At 34.0% G+C, this 17,295-nt stretch overlaps 2 protein-coding genes across 2 annotated transcripts; both read right to left on the reverse strand.

The window, feature by feature from the left end:
* Positions 1-792: 792 nt before the first annotated feature.
* On the reverse strand, positions 793-5,877 carry LOC145563208 (aspartyl protease family protein 1-like). Its single transcript, XM_081623648.1, has 10 exons — positions 5,498-5,877; positions 4,446-4,581; positions 3,003-3,235; positions 2,293-2,517; positions 2,047-2,185; positions 1,887-1,963; positions 1,717-1,816; positions 1,554-1,611; positions 1,373-1,444; positions 793-1,284 (listed from the first exon to the last, which is right to left on the reverse strand). Exons 1-10 carry the CDS (start codon positions 5,827-5,829, stop codon positions 1,070-1,072), a joined length of 1,587 nt encoding a protein of 528 aa, XP_081479774.1. The 5' UTR covers positions 5,830-5,877; the 3' UTR covers positions 793-1,069.
* Positions 5,878-10,066: 4,189 nt separating this feature from the next.
* Positions 10,067-14,858, reverse strand: LOC145563209 (putative RNA-binding protein C1827.05c). Its single transcript, XM_081623649.1, has 9 exons — positions 14,654-14,858; positions 14,420-14,537; positions 14,261-14,316; positions 13,870-13,917; positions 13,694-13,791; positions 11,759-11,831; positions 11,572-11,682; positions 10,577-10,642; positions 10,067-10,489 (listed from the first exon to the last, which is right to left on the reverse strand). Exons 1-8 carry the CDS (start codon positions 14,702-14,704, stop codon positions 10,595-10,597), a joined length of 603 nt encoding a protein of 200 aa, XP_081479775.1. The 5' UTR covers positions 14,705-14,858; the 3' UTR covers positions 10,067-10,489; positions 10,577-10,594.
* Between the last annotated feature and the right edge of the window lie 2,437 nt (positions 14,859-17,295).

The following is a 17,295-nucleotide window of genomic DNA, read 5'->3' on the forward strand; positions in this document are numbered from 1 at the left end:
ATAAAATTTATAGCGCTTAATATTAAAACTTAAAAGAATTGACCTACAAATTTTGTAATAAAAGATGCTAAGTGTATGTTAATGAGTTTTTAGTTGGACGGAGTTAATTACACTTTCAAAAACTAATAACTTATTTCATATTTTATATATAAAAATCCAAGAACTTAATATGTAACGAACATTTGGGGTGGTTAGCATGAATTTCACACGTTATACTCCGTATATAAAGAAAAGACAACCGCCAACCATGTACTCTTCAAACATGTACGGACAACCTGTAAAACCAGAAAAGTCAAATACGAGTAGAAAAGTCAAATATGAGTAGAAAAGTCAGAGGAGAGAGAATACGTAGTTCAAAGTTTCTAACAAGAATATAAAAGACAAATGACAACGATGGTCCAACTACTGAAGATTGAGACTGTGTGTCCAACATTTAAAGATATTCCCTTTGACAAATTTAGTAAATCATAGTCCGAATAAATGTCGCAAATTCTTTTTTTTTTTTTGTTCATCATTCTTTTAAATCCCTTTATTACAAACTTCAAGTGATTAATTTTGAGTTTTTTTTGATAAAAAGTTTCTTTCATCATTTTCTCCAAAAAGCATCATTTGTTGATTTTATTCATCTAGTAAAAAGAAAGGATTCACGGAATAGGTAGTCACATACTCACATAAACTATTCTCGGTAAAAGTTGTCATATAAACAACGTGACAACTAATGTGACGTGGAAACTCTATCAGTAAGACAGTAACCATATGTAACTGGTAATAACTAATAACACACGAAGAGACTGAGTGGCAAAATCTGATACTCTAGGTGTGTAAATAGCACATTATATGATGATATACAATGCAATTTCTGTAGCTAAATTATATATACATTATACAATATCAGGCTCAAAAAATGGCCTTGAGGAAAAATAATTCAGGGCCTAAACAAAACTGGAACTACAGCTAGAAATGGGCGATGGGCTGGCTCAAATATGTCATGATCTATGCCTTCCAAATGTAATGCATAAACCAATCAATAATAATCTAAGACTATCAGGCACTCCCGTGGGAAACGAATTTACCAACGAATTGATAACACTAGAAGCAAGGACAGTATGAGTGTGTTAGTCCAGAAGTTAAAATGAGATAAATTATGTCTCAAAGTTGATGATGCTGCGGAAATATGAGAACCATTTTGCTGTACGGCTTGAGGTTCAATGGAAGATATTGGAGGAACGGGATGGGGACTCTCGGGACTTATAGGCAGCATGCTTGACTCCAGTGCTTCGTTACCTAGAATTCAAACCTCGTCAATCACAGAGAAACCAAGATGCAAGAGCAAGTATAATTAAGAGTTTGCTACTTTATGAGAGTTACTTACAGTTTGCTGCCTTCCATCCCAACACCATATTTTCACGATCAAATACTACACGATAGCCAGTCATGAAGTTTTCTGGAAGCAAGGGAGAAAATTTGAGATGAGTGAATTCAGGAACAATATCCAATAGCCATGCTGACAAACTATATACTAGCAGAGCAATTTACAGAAACTATATACTCACGGCCAATGATATTTACGTCTTCACTTTTGACAATTCCCAAGCAATATATGTCTCCAGTCTGAAGATTAAGACGACATATTTCAGTACAGCAGCAAAAGGTGAAAGTTTTAACATATTTGCGAAAAAGATTACCATAACAAAAACTATTTGAGAAGAAAATTACCATCACAGAAACTGTAACTGTAGGATCAGTAACATAAAATTGGTCTCCACCATCCATTGTCAAATTGATAGAAGGTATTTTTGGGCCGCTTTGGCTTGAACTGCAAAATTGAGTTTGGTCATTGCTTCAATATAAACTGTCAAAGTAATAAACAAGTCACTAATACTTACCTCAAGTCGTAGCAGTACTCGAAAGGAATGTCTTCAGATTGAGAAGTGTCCCTCCTATCTTTTACGTGAGCATCAAACTGCACAGAAAGACTTCTGAATACTTGCATTTAACAAGGAACATCACTTGCTACCACCACTAAGAAGGTTTTTAAGAACTTACTTGCTTAGCAATTAGTGAGTAAACTGGTTCATTTAGGTAGGTGAATGAAGTGCCAGTATCAAAAATTGCATAAAGACCATCGACGTGAGAGACTTTTGCTCCCACGCTAATCTGCGATATGCTAACATTGTAATGCGGACTGGTAAGAGGTTAACAAAGGAAGGTCAGAAGGTAATATAAGAGGATACTTATTCATCAAACCAAAGATTGTCAAGCTAAAAAATCCATAGATAGGTAACTACTTACTTTATCTTTCTAAGGTTGAAAGGCGTTTTACTTTGATCTGAGCTGCCCATATCACCAAATGTGATTCTCCCCAACCCATTATCTCCAAAACACATGGAGAAAGAATTTGCAGCAACTTTCTGACTTGATAACATACTGGGCACCGATATACTATCCAGACCAAGCCCAAGTAAACCATTGGGAGCTCCGCCACTCAAAAATGAACCAGTCTCAAACTTGCCGCAACTGCAAATCAGTTCATACTCTTGTTAAAACATAACTCCTTAAACAGAAACTAAATTTTGTTAAGCTTTAAGCCCCTTACAAATGGGAAGCCAGCTATTAAGTCCTTTAAGGTACTTGAATTTTATTTTATTTTTTTCTTACAAGCTTAATTTTGAACTCCATACTACATCAAGGTTTCATAAAAACTTAATTGAATTTTTAAAATGGATAACATACTTCTCATTTGCAGAAATTTAGAGCACCCTTAAGCTTAACCGAAAGTACACAAGTCTATTGATTATAGAAATTCTATATGTGAATAATATTTTACTTGCTGCAGATATTTTTACTCTAACTTATAGATTGGTGATGCATCCTGAAGATTATATATGCAACTTATTACCTACATTACTCCAAAGCATACAACTACTAAGGCCTTTTACTGTAAATATCACAATTTTAAAGAAGCAATTAATAGGTAGACGAACAGCTCAAAATTGACTTACCCAAAAGGAATTTTTGCATCAACAGGCTTAGAAGGATTATCATCTGCGGTTAGATGCAAAACATCCTCTACTAAGTATCCAGAAGAAGATGTGTTAGAAGAGAGATACATGACTTTGTAGGGACACGTGCTGGGTGAAACTGGACAGGTGGTTTTATGTGCACACAGAGGACTGCTGCAAGGAACTTTTGACCCCGAAGACGATGTATTGAGGCTGTAAATGCTGAAGTCTAGCTGGTACACCAAAAAATTATATGTCAATATCGATAAGGTTATCTCCAAGAGTCACAATTGCAAGAGAAAGCGGCATCCCCTTGTCAATCCATTAACAATGAAACAACTTATTTTTTTTAAAAAAAAAAAAAAAAAAAAAAAAAAAAAAAAAAACTTGTGAATGTAAAAGAAATAGAGGTATGTGGTTCCATTTACTTTAGAAATGTAAAACAAGCATGAAACACTTTCAGGGGCTTAAGTGACGTAATTGAAAAACTATGATTTTAAACTTATCTTACAAACATAAATTCCATCCTTGAGAATCCAGATATGATTTGGCACCTGGTCTATGGTCACTGTATATTAGATAAGGTTAGGGGAACTAATCGGAAATAGCCAAATCCAACTCTTATATCAAAGCGCACTTTAGCTCATAGCCTCTAAGGCTCTAACCTAGAGTTTTATACAAAGATAAGAAACTGATTCACTGTCCAAGACTTCACTGTATCTAAAAATTTCCTATTTTTGATTGCAAGCTTCCAAATGCTAGTTGTTACAACCAAATAATATTCAAACGCAGCTCACTTATAATCTAAGACGAAAATACCACAAGCTCTTACAAGCAACATAAACAAATGAATGTCATTAATGGTCCCCTGACATAGTGACTAACATCCAATGGGACCTTAAATTTTGAATTAACAAGCCGGCTTCCTAGTTAGGACTACATTGTTATTTTTTTTTCCCCGCACTATCATTTTGTTTTAAAAAAAGAATGATATAAGAAATACCTCAACAAACAAAGATGGCTTAAGATAGACTTGTTGAACTACCGAAAGGGATACCTCAACCACTAATGACTAAGCTAGTAAACCATGCATAATATAGAATATTCTTCCCTTTTTTTCTCTTCCATATAAGAACTATATTAATGTTTACTTTATATGGAAACTCCGCGTGTCTAGTGCTATACATGTTGATATTGATGTGCCATATAATTAAAGGACTATAAAGCACCTAGCTTTCAATTATTCATAGTATATATTTTAATAAAAGTTACACAAATAATAAAACTAAACCAACATTCTCTTAGTCTTCTTTATAAGAAAAATAAGATACTAATTTGATTCAATCATACATTAAAGAAGTCCAAGCAAACATTACAATATGATAAATGGTATATTATAAAATTTTAAAACATAACATTATAGGACAACAAATTTAATAATACCTCATCAGAGTTAACTTTGACTCCCTTGACACACATACTACAGTCACAAGGTAGCCAAAACAGGTCACTTCCGGTGTCTAACGCCACCAGAAACGACAATCCCGGTGACCCCACCGTTACATTTGCATAATGTAAGCTGCAAAAAACACATTTAGACTATTAATAGAATTTTTTTTTTAATTAAGTCAAAATCCTTCCACTCCCCAAAAGAAAGAAAAAAAAAACATCTATACCCCTTAGTTGTTAAAAAGATGAAAACTTTTTTTTTTTGTTAATGAGTATAATTATAAGCATCCTATGCTAAAAATAAGCATTTATTAGTACATAAAGTTCACTATAATAATCCACCTTTTTTTCCATCAATAAATTAAATCTATATTTTTTTTTATCCGGTTATCATTCTACAAATTTCCCGCAATTTCGCACCAAAAAAGTCCAGGAATATGAAAAACAAAATAATTAATTAACCTCCCTTTGATATAAAATACAACGTTCATAAACCCATGCATGTCAGTACGTGTCAACTAGTTTAGATGGTTAATGTCCAAACCCGAAATCAAATCATGTCCATAGTAAATTATAGACATGAATATACCATACCTGCATACCATTTACCCTTGCTCTTTTACACACAATTTTTTTAAACATATACTCTGTTTATTCATTGAAGTACATAATAACCGCTTAACGGAAAAGTACTACTAAAGGCACTTTGGGCCGTTTGGTAACATAAACTGGGCCGGGTTGACTTGTCCGGGTTTTATTTTGGTAAAGACATTCTCTTTGCAAAATTAAAAAGTTGATAAAAGGAAATTACAACTTAATTATGAAAAATAAATTAAGATTTAAAAAGTAGTATCAAACTTTACATTAAAAATTGAAAATTCAATAATCGTGATGAACTTTACTTCACTAGAACTAGAACTAAATAAAAATACAAATTTGGGTATTAAAATCATTAAATAGTAAATTTAATTCGTATTCAAAATTTAATTCAATTCATTTGGCTATTATACTAGAATAATAATTGAGGAGAGAGAAAGAGAGCATACAATCCGAACAAGCTGATGCGATAAGTAGTGTTACCGGAGGAGAAGGTAAGAGGAGTATGAGAGTCACCGGAAGTAGACGACAACCGGCGGCCATGAACGGCGAGATCACGGTGAGCTAAGGCGGCGAAGTAACCGGTTGAGCCCTTTACCGGTAACTTATCACCGGCGTCGAGAATCCGATTAACTGGATCCGAGAATCTATGGTGGAGTTGAAACCCGAATGTGCGATAAGCTTGGGTGGGCCAACAAGCCCAGCCCAAGAAAAGAACAAATAGAAGAAGTACATGTGTGTAAGTTAGGATATTTTTGGGATTATTAATATTATTATTCATATTTATTTTGTAAGTTTAGGGTAATTTGAAGAGAGAAAATTAAGAATAAAAAAGAAAGACAAGAAAATTGAGAAGAAAGAAGGGGGTACAAAGGTTTGGTGGTTAATTATAGTGTAAAGACTAAGGGTGGTGGGACATGTACCCAAAAAAGAAGCCACCTTCCACCTCCCTTTGAATATGGAGGATTAACTATTGCAAATTTTTATTATGATTTAGGGTGTGTTATGATTTACTAAGTTAAACTGAATTGAACTGATTGAAGCTGAATTAGACTGAAATGAATTGTTTATAAGATAAGGCAATTAGAAAATGACTGAACTAAAATTAAGTTAAAGAGAACATACCCTTAGTCATGCTTTAAATTTTGTTACAAGTATTATATTACGGGTTTATCATACGGAATACTCCCTTTGTTTCTTTAAGACGTGTCGGAGTACAATACGGATGTTTTGTAAGATTTATGTTACAAGTATTAGTTTCTTAGTGAACTAATGCAATCAACATTGTATGGGTTTTGCCCATCCTTCTTCCTTGTAAAGAGAGGAGTCCGGAGGTACATCTCCAAGTAACGGGATTTGAATTGGACTTTTAATTTGCTAATTGGTTCTTACAAATCTTACACTAGACCAAACTAATATTGTAAATTGAATGAACGAGTTATACACAGCATGTACTCTGTATTAAAGTCTTTTTATTTGAAAATACTAGTAAATGTAAAATTGAAGTTTATCAATTTGAAAGAGAATAAAGATCTGTTCACTTCAGCTTAATTTTAGTTCAGTTCAGCTCTAACCACTTCAGTTCAGTTCAGCTCTAACCACTTCAGTTTAGTTCTGCTCCTAATTTCCTTCTCTCATAAAATATTCATTTTATTTCAGTTCAACTCCAATCAATTTAGTTTAGTTTAGTTCAGCTCAATTTAATAAATGTGAACAGGCTCTAAGTTCACCTACTAACCTCAATAGGGAAATAAAAAATCAACATTGATAAAAATTTAATTTTGAGACTTTTGACAAAGGAATTATGTTTTATGATGCCAAAATGACGTAATTAAGTAAATAATTTTTTTGAAAAAAACTTTCTCATTAAGCTGAAGTAAGTGAGTTGTGGCATTAAGTTAAGCAAGCAATAAGCATGGATTAAAAGTTTGAAAAGCCTGATGTCAAGCTAAGGACACTTGGATTGATCTAATATCTAAACACGGAGTACAGCACTTACGTGCAAGCTAGGTAGATGATAAACATACCAAATACTTCGTATAAAGTTTTTAGAGGTGGAGAATATTATTCGGATTATAATATCATTTGGCTCAATCAAAAAAAAAAATATGTTGGATATTATTGATCCTGTTTTTTATAAATCAATCAATTAGTTCGACCGCTTAATTTATTAATTATTTACTAACACCGATTAGGGTGACCATGAACAAAGCGGCTTGTGAACAATATGGAATCAATTGTAGGTGTTATATGTTCCATATTATAATAAATTTGAAATTCATAGTCGCTTCATTTTATTGCTGACAAAAATAGGAAAATTTAATCACACATATATGTATGGAGTAAATGACTAAATGGCATCAATCCGATAATAAAAGGACATGATGATAGATAATGACTACGGTAATTTTTATTTATACAAAATTCCTACCTAATAGCCATTATTTGTTGTCAATTATTACGAGTACTTTGTTAATGTGATGAAAGTTTATATGGTACTCAAATATAATTAGTGTAAGTACAAATCTACTCTCTTCGATCTATAATAATTAACACGGTTAAACTTGACATTTATAACTTAAAATCACTATAATGGAATATAATAATTTTATAGTATTCTATGTTATTAAATACAAGTGTAATTTCATGTTAAGCACGGAGTAGAAGCAATGGAGGAATGAATATAGGTGAGATTTCATTATTTCAAAATATATAAAGTAGGAGAAACAAACTTAAATATTATTTCAAAATATACATAATACGAGTATTTCACAGTTTCACACTTGAAACACGAATAAGGAAGAGACGTTGACGTGATTATGTAATTGTTGAAAATGTTCTTCGAAGGATGTTGGAATGTTGATAAAACACGGAACAATTAATCAATTATTGAAATAAACCGAAATTTGAAATATCTTGAAAATTTGAAGCTAAATAAAAGGAGTAATCACCACCTAATCCTTGATTAAACTAAAATTTACGAGTTGAATTTTGTGTTATCAAATAAATGGACTGGTAGTATACTATGATAGTATCATATTTGAACACGGAAAACCATTTGACAAATCTCTGCCGTGATGCATGTATGGGTTTGCATCATAACATATAATTGTTAATTAGTTTTTGTGTTCCATGTTATATGTCGTTATTTTAAGCATTATTATTAATTAATATTGCCTCTATTACAAATTATTGGACACTTTATTTAAATTACATCTATTTATGCATAAATTTAACCATAACTATGGGCCTATTCACTTCAGCTTAATTTCAGTTCAGTTCAGTTCAGCTCCAATTACTTCAGTCCAGTTCAGCTCTTAATTTCCTTCTCTCATAAAATATTCATTTCAGCTCTATTCAGTTCAACTCCAATCTGTTCAGTTCAGTTCATCTCCAATCAGTTCAGTTCAGTTCATGTGAACATGCCCTATCTCTAATTACAATAATTAAAAGTTATAAAAAAGTTAATATTTTAGAAAAAAAAAATTAAGAGCAATCTAACAAGATCTCATATAATTATGTGTTTTTGTTATAGACCACAAAAATTAGTTCAAATTAATAATACTCCGTACTATGAAATTAAAATTAGAATAATAATAATAATACTATCTATTAACTTATAATAAGTGTTTCAATTTTACAAGTTAGAAGAAATAGAGAAAGCATATGATTATCCGATTAAGTTTTCAGCAGGCTGCTATCTTCAGTACACACCAACATCGGTCAATTAAAAAAAAAAAAAAGTGTTTGACACTTCAATTAGGATCAAGTCTAAGTCAGCCAATTAATATAGTATGAAATTTTAAATATGGGTTGAAAAACTTATTGTCTTCTCCCAATTCAAATTTGATTGCACCTCTATCAACTTGTATAGTAATTGTATCAATTGAGTCATTTGTGGGGCAAAGTCAGCCAGGTCTTTTAAGCAGATGTCCTTCAAAAATTAGTAGTGTTAACAAAGAAAAAAATTGCACATAACGTGCCTTGGATAGTAGGACTTGACTAGTAATCCATATGTGACTATGTGAGGTCTAAGAAAGAATATAATGAGAGAATATTGGTCTCCGAGTCTAATCCTAACTAAAATACTCGAGTGAGATAATTACAAGATCATCTAGATGCACTTAAAATACATCACATAATACGATCATGGTCAAAATTCTAACTATTAATAGTTTTAGGGCCTGTTCTGTTCAGCTTAATTTTAGTTCAGTTCAGTTCCTAATTTTCTTCTCTCATAAACAATTCATTTCAGCTCAACTCAGTTCAGTTCAGCCCCAATCAATTCAGTTAAGTTGTTTTCAGTAAATCGGAACAGGCCCTCGGTTAGAATATGCTCTTCTTTATTTCATGTTACCACGTACATAAAAGGCTCTAGTAAGTCAAAGTTTTGGAAAAATAAATTACAGTATCAAGTTGGGACAATTGATATTAAGAGAAGGCTCCCTTCAAGATATAAGGCTCAAAATCAGGATCTATGAGCATAGCGGTGGAGTGCACACTACTTCTAACATTTTTACGCATAATAACATCACACAATTGATATGGACATGCCTGTCTGGTTGTCTAACATGCTTTACGAGATCAGAAAATAGAGTATGAATTACGTCTGATAATAGGCAGTTTAGATTAGACCTTGTAGAAGTTGAAGGGAGAAGGGCCTGTGTTAAGTGGCTGTGAGACAGGTGACCTGTACAATTTCTTGTTCAGTGTCTGATTTGGGTAGGTTCGTAGGTAACATTTAGGTGGCAGTATGTTTAAATTTCGTTATGCCAGGACAAGGTGAGAAAAATGAACCTGTAGGTTGATGTGTATGGATAGGTCAACATCCAACAATATTTGTGCTTGCCACGGTGCCAGTAGAGCAGGCTAGTATATGCCAATAAAAAAGACGGGAAATGCAATTACAAATTGACTTTGATTTTCACCAAGTTAGCAAACTTTGTGGCTTTGAATGCTCGCTAACAAGCAAACAAAACCTCAAAATCAGTAGATTATGCCAGAATAATAGCAGAAGAGAATTCGAATATCAGCTATTTGAAGAATTTCATAAAAGGGACTGTAAATATTCCTCTTAAACATTCATACGCCAAAGGCAAGGAGATTACAATTTAAGAAGAATCCTAAACCAGCATCTATATGCCAAGTACAAAACAGAATCCTAAAATAAACAAAGGAGATAGGAAACATATGTAAGCCAAAGCATAACGTAAGCCAAAGCATAACACAAGCCTACAGCATAAACTATAGATAAAACGCTACTCATCACTCCAACAGGTGTTCAAGCTATGGCTACAACAAACTATGCATTTACCAGTAACACAAGTATCGTTCCAAAAATGTTGCCTCCTTGGTAACACAAGTATGTTTCCTAGCTCTGAAAGTAACTTCATAGGAATTCACTTCTTAGCCATCCTTTTAGCAGTTTACTCACGAGAGAGCTGCGCATATACATTAATAAGTCAGACAATAAGCACATTGCATAAGCAAGAAAGAAGATTTATGCTGCTTGTATGTAGGAACTTTACCTATATGATTTAGAAAGACTAATCATCAAACCTAATCTTCTTTGATGCAGGCAGGTTAGCACCCTCCTGTAAAATAGGAAAAGATCAAAAGAATAAGATCTCAGTAAGATGGCCAAAAAAGCTGTTACATAAACATACAATCATAGTTATCATACACCAATCAAGGGATAGTGGCTTTATACTCCATGGAACATTTAATGCATCCAAATACGAAACATCACCCAAGCAATCTCAACAATAATAGAAATACAGAGGAAGAACAAGAATTAAGAGCCAAAACTAATGATTTGTAGATGAATAGATAATATAGAGAAACTGTAATACACAAGAACCAAATAATTTGACTAACAGCATACCACTTATAGCTACCCTTCCTCAAATCTGTCGGTAAAATAAAGACATTACAATGACTCCATAAGAGGGAGAGAAATGATCTGGGTACCAAATACTGAGCTCTTATATGACTAGGATCCATAACCCAGTGTTTCTAATCCTTTCAGCCAGTCATCTTCATTCTCATCCAGAAAATGAAAACTTGAAAAGAACCCCGAGGCATTGACTCAGAGGTAACAAGATTAGCTTTCAGCTCCTTAATGGCCATCCCATTTCCTCCAATACCCTTTTAATTCAAACAAATCTCCACTACCTACATATACTTTGTCATGATCAATTTACTCATAGAACATAGTAACAGGAAATGGATTGCCCTCAACAGGAGGGCATCCTTGGAATAGTAACAAGTAATGCTGAACTGAAAGGACAGCTTATCACCAGTTATTTTAACTGAAAAGAGAAAAATCTCAACACCCCCCCCCCCCCCCTCTCTCTTTTTTTTCTTTTTCATCCACAAAATTTGACAATTGTAGAAAGGAGAAATACAAAATATTTCCTGTTAAAGGATAATGTGACACACACACGCACCAACCAACCAAAGCATATACATGACATAGCTAACCCCACAATTTAATATGGGAGTAAAAGTTAGGACAACTTACCACTTCGGGACATTCATAGTCGATTCCAGCAGCCTCTATTTTACTTCTTCGTTTTCTGTCCTTCTTCAGAATTGTTTTCAGCAATTTCTTGTGCTCCTCAAGTGTCCTATCCTGCATAATCACAAGTTACTAAGATATTCACAGGCCTTCCCTTAAATAAAATAAGGCTCTTTCTATCAGTAAATACCTTATTATGCTTTAACCTCTCTATTTCAACAAAGTCAACTGGCGTCTTCTGTCTGCGGTTTACGCCTTTCCATCTACATTTGTAAGATGGACATAAAATATCAGAAACACAGCATACTTAAGTGAAAAAATCTAACATAAGATTGACAGGTGACAGCATTTCATGAATTTGAAATGTAGGAAGGGTAGATGTTTTTCATCCTAAGAAAAAAGCATAAAAGTATGTTCACCCAACTTGCAGGCAATATAGCATAATTGCATAAAGATATGGACCTAATAATTGTAATAGTAGACAATGAGCATGAAATTTGATAAAAAGCTGCAAGTATTACAATTATAATATAATAAGTCCATGAATACCATAGTTGCCATTCAAGCCAAAATCAATACCTCTAGCCAGGATCAATGATCATATCTACGCAGACAACACCAACATATATTATTTAAAAGTACTAAAATAAATTACTACCTTCATTCCATTTTACTAACCCCATTTTCTTTTCAGGGGTGTCCCGATTTATTTTTGCCCCATCTCTTTGTTAGAAAAGATTCTCTCTAATTTTAATCTTGAGTTAGGTCTCACACTCACCCAACCACACATTTTGTTCTTTCCCTACTTTTTCACTTTGCATAAATTCCTTAGCAAATGCCTATGGGGCAAGTAATATTAGACATCGATAGTATAAGATTTATGCAAATATTAGAGTAATTAGACATTAAGATTTATTTTAAGTTAACAAAAATATTAGCCTTTATTATACTACATAGAAATAAATATTTAGGGCACTAACATCAGCAAGTGATGCATAAGTACAAAATAAGGGCCCAATTGATAGGAGAGAGAGTGAATAATATTAAAATTTGAATATCAGGCTATTGAGATATATGAGAATAGGTGGAATGGAAGATATGTCTTTTGATCTCTTTTTTATGTTTAGTACTTTCATTGCAAAATAAAATTCTTCAGGTTGTGTTCTCTGTAGAGGTGTTAATCTATTCTTGTTTATTCCAAAAGTAATATAAAATAAGATGCAATAATGGCACATCCAATACTAGAAAATAGGGCATTCAGATCAAAATCAATCTAGGCAGATTCGGATTGAATAATATTTGAGAGATGATCGAATTTTCGGTTCAGTTTGTAATCATAACCAAGTCAATCCATATTTGAATCCACTTCTACATCCAATTATTTAATAACACCACCATCTATGGCCTAAGCCCCTTACACTCTCACAAGAGAGCACAACACTAACAGTCTAACACTACCTCCCATCTCCACCAATTAACTTTCTACCAATAACTCTAATCACAACCGCTAATCACGACCAAAACAACTTCCACTGCTGATTAAAGACAATCACAAGAACATCCAAAGTACACCCCGCACCTCTACATATATCTCAACTTCTCCCAACCATCACCACCTCTAAGGTCAACTAGGCCAACTACGACCATCCTCTACATTTCCTAAACACACCATCCACTTAGCCATCTGTCTTCCAAGCCTCCACAAACCCCACAACCATGCTTCCACCAAATACCATATTTATGAAACTAACCCTTGTTACTTTTGGTAGAAAAAATAATTCACATTTTCCAATTACAACAATGATCTGACTAGTGACTACCTTTCATCTAAACAAGGTAACAAGTCGAAGAATTATACAAAGAGACACAAAAGTACAAGCCACAGCAGTTAATTTCACATATAGACACTTGGACTAGACAATTTTTTAAATAAATACTCTTAATATTTAGATAAAATAAGAAACATTATGGTCCTATCGACCTATCAAATTCCTAATTTCACACAATTGCGGATTGCCTCAGTATTATCAAGAAACTCCACAAAACAAAAAAGTTTTAAGTCATTTCACACGACCAAAATAAAATTCATTCCCAATAGTATACAGCTCGAACAAGAAAGGCTTACAGTTTAGGATGTACTTGCTCTGGAGCAATCAGTTTTACTTGCAACATGTGCTCAAACAGTAGGTAATTATGCATACATTCTGAGACAATTTTGGCAACCTGTAACAACGATCACCAAGATTAGAAAAAAAAGTTATAAACTCTAAACATCGATTTAAGCCAGTAAAATTAAACAACCTCTGGGTACTCAAACTCGATGAAACCGTGATGCTTAGATTTTCCGGTCTGTAAAACATTCAAATACAAAAAAAAAAAAACATTAGAAAAACAGGACAAGCATCATCAAGATCAGTATCCCCTCATACAAATCACTTAGTAAACCTTTCGAGCTGGTCTCTTACAAATTAGTTCCAAAGGCGATCATTCCAGCTATCAAAATTCACAATGTACGCTTTAATATTACTTCTTATCATCATTAAAGCTCATAAAATGAAGAAAAATTAAAAACAAGTAGCACACAAGCATTTACAAGCAAGATAGACCTCAGCAGGAACATCTAACCGCCTTGTTCTGACAAATTATAAACAATTAAATTTCAACATGTAATTAAGAAAACAAAAAATCAAACCTTCCTGCTTCGAGAAATCTTCAATCTCTTAATAGACCCAAATTGTTGAAAAAACCCTACAAAAATATGAAAAACAGCAAAATTCATCAAAATCAATCACACAGCAACCAACAAATACCCTAAAAATTAATTTAAAAAAAAAAAAAAAAAAAGGCAAACCTTCCATTTGATCCTCGTAAAATCCATGAGGAATTCTGCCAACATAAAGAACAGTAGCTTTGTTATCTAAATCTTCTCCACCTTTGGGTAGCTTACGAGCCGGACCACCTTCTAGCGGCTGTAAATTCGAAAAATTAAATTATCATTAACAAACATTATGTTAAAATTTAAGATATAGTTTTTATAGATACAGGCGATGAATTGCAGAAAAATAAGATGAAGAAATATACATACCAAGAAATCTGAATTTGAAGCAGTAGGGTTTTGCTTGCCCTTGTTCGTCATTTGCTCTGATTTCTATGAATTGAGAAAATTGAACGAAGAAGATAATTGATGGTCCGGACAACAGGAAGAGGGGTTCTTTGTTGTTGTGACTGCTATTTTGTAACCTGGGTTTTTGGCAAGGATGTGCGATTCTAGGGTTTTGGGTTTTTTATTTTTCTTAATTTAATTTATTACGGAGTATTATTGTTTCGGAAAAATATCCGTTAATGAGTATCGAGTATTTAGGGTTTGTTCTATTCACCTTAATTTCAATTTAATTTTTAATTTTTCTTCTCTTATAAATCGTTTAGTTCAAATCAATTTAGTTGTTTTCAATAAATCACAATAGGCCCTTAGTTATTCATTACTGGTAGTACTAATGACACGCACAAATAAAATCAGAAACCAAGTTTTTGAGTTGGTGGGAAACTCATCTTGTGACTATATGGTCACAAGTTCGAACCCCACTAAATACAAAATGCTTGGGAATAGGGGGATTCCTTTACCCTTCCCCCTTCCCCCTTTTACTCTCAAGTGATGGCATACGGAACTGATATGTACATATATAACATTTTTAATATGTGCAATGGGTTGCACCTTGAATAAAATTTTATTGCAACAAAAAATTTTGTCACTTTGGTATAATGTGGGTGGGTTTTGTGGCAGTTCAATGATTTCTTTGCTAGTAACCATGGGTGGGGCAGGTTTATCGAACGATATAGTTAAACCTGTCAATTGGGGCCAATAGGTTAAGTTCGAGTCACATTTTGGGTTGTATGGGTCGCTTGGTTAAAGTGGTTTGGATTGTTGGATCATTACAAGTTATGATAAATGGGTCAACTCGGGTCTATTACCGGTTATTTGGGTCGGGTCGGGTCGGGTTTAGATTCTCTCTCAATAAATGAGGTTTGTAATCAGGTCAATTCTAGAATTGACAGGTCTAGATATAGTTGATGTTGGTTCTAGCAGTTAGGTGGGGTGGTATGGTAATGTGGTGTTAAGAACTCGAGAATCAAGATAGCCATGTAGTAGAAGAGGAAAAGTGTAGAAGAAACTTCAGCGAGGAGGGAGGAGAATAGAAACACTTTTTTTAGAAAAAAAGCTTTGTGACGGAGAGTAAGGGAAAGCAAAAATATTTAGGAGCCATTTGGGAAAGGGAATGAACATGTCTTATTCTCTTTCTTGCTGTTTGTTTGTCAATTTTTTCATTCCCTTTACCCATTTTTATTTTTTAGTTTACCAAAAATCAATCTTCATCAATTCCCCCCCCCCCTAGACTTTTCCAGCCCCTTTCCTAAGCCATCACTACACCACCATACCCACACCAGCAACTAGTTACCCCCACCGCCCAGCCACCTCGCCGGAACTCGCAGCACCTTCCCCACCCCTCGCTGGAATTCGCCGCACCTTCCCCACTCCTCGCCGGAACTCGTCGCATCTCCATCTCTCCTCACCGAAATCCACTTTTCACCATCGGGTAAACGGCACTTTCCGCTTCTACCCATTTTCTCTCCCCCCCCCTTAATTCTCACGACAATATTCTTCGACTAAACCCAGAAAGTTGAACTCAAGATCTGTATGATAAGATCAGTGGCTAGGGGAAGGGACAGCCAATGATTTTAAAGGGAGGAGATCGCTTTCTAAGGTTTTGCGTGGGCGGCGAAAGGTTTTGCTTGGCGGCAAGGGGTGGGGGAGGTTTGACGACGAGCGGCAAGGGATGGAAGAGGTCATGGTTGGGCGGTGGAGTGACTAAAGAAGTGGGAAAGATGGGTTGTGGGGTGGTGGTGGTGGTGATTCCCTTTGTTTTTGTAAGCCAAACAACAAACTATATGGAGAGGATTTCATTCCATTCTCTTTCATGAGTAACTTTTGTATACATCCGATGTACAGTACTTTACTGTATATCAGGGGTCACTTTTATCAAATTTAGGGGACTTTTACAATTTTTTGGGCAGTAAAGTATAAATATTTCATAACTTTTATTTTTGTCAGAGTAACTTATATTTATATTAGGGTAAATTTTGCTCATTTTAGGGTCACTTTATAACGGATTTACAATATTTATTATACAACCAATTTATATAGAAGTTTGTCCTCTTTCATTCTCTTTGTTCATCCCATTTCGTTTACCCTGTGCAAACTAAACGACCCCTTGTAAATTTGACCTTACAAACCCCCATCAAAAAAATTAGGCGTGTTGATTCTACAACACTTTTTTAACAACCCCAAAACTAGCAACCTGTTAGTCTACATAAAGAAAAAAATTGTATGACTAACACTTTACGGAGTACTAGCCAAGCAATTGTTAATGTTTATACATGAGGATCAACCAACACCTTTATCTTACAGTGTGTTATTGTGTGAACTTCTTTACACATCAAACAAAAAATCTCACTCTCCCACAGTCCAAGTGCCTTTAGAAATAATCCTCAAAGAAAGGGTGAGAAAAATCTCAAACAATTGACCTTTATATTACTCTCGTACTAATAAAAGCATTATTCAAAATTTCACAGCATAAAGGCAAGGGGGAGATTCAATCCAGGTGAAAACTCTAACCAATTGAGCTACCTCTTGAGAATTTACTTTTGGCAAGCTGGCAGATATTAAAACAA

This window comes from Chenopodium album, chromosome 10, assembly GCF_948465745.1.
Source record: "Chenopodium album chromosome 10, dcCheAlbu1.1, whole genome shotgun sequence".
Lineage (NCBI taxonomy): Eukaryota > Viridiplantae > Streptophyta > Magnoliopsida > Caryophyllales > Amaranthaceae > Chenopodium > Chenopodium album.

Coding starts and splice junctions, on each gene's coding strand:
- LOC145563209 (XM_081623649.1), bottom strand. CDS start 14,704: ATGACGAACAAGGGCAAGCAAAACCCTACTGCTTCAAATTCAGATTTC. Junction 14,317..14,419: donor TTACGAGGATCAAATGGAAG/GTTTGCCTTTTT, acceptor ATATTTTTGTAG/GGTTTTTTCAACAATTTGGG. Junction 10,643..11,571: donor ACTATGAATGTCCCGAAGTG/GTAAGTTGTCCT, acceptor CCTATTTTACAG/GAGGGTGCTAACCTGCCTGC.
- LOC145563208 (XM_081623648.1), bottom strand. CDS start 5,829: ATGAATAATAATATTAATAATCCCAAAAATATCCTAACTTACACACAT. Junction 1,817..1,886: donor GAGTACTGCTACGACTTGAG/GTAAGTATTAGT, acceptor TCAATTTTGCAG/TTCAAGCCAAAGCGGCCCAA. Junction 1,612..1,716: donor CAGTTACAGTTTCTGTGATG/GTAATTTTCTTC, acceptor CTTAATCTTCAG/ACTGGAGACATATATTGCTT.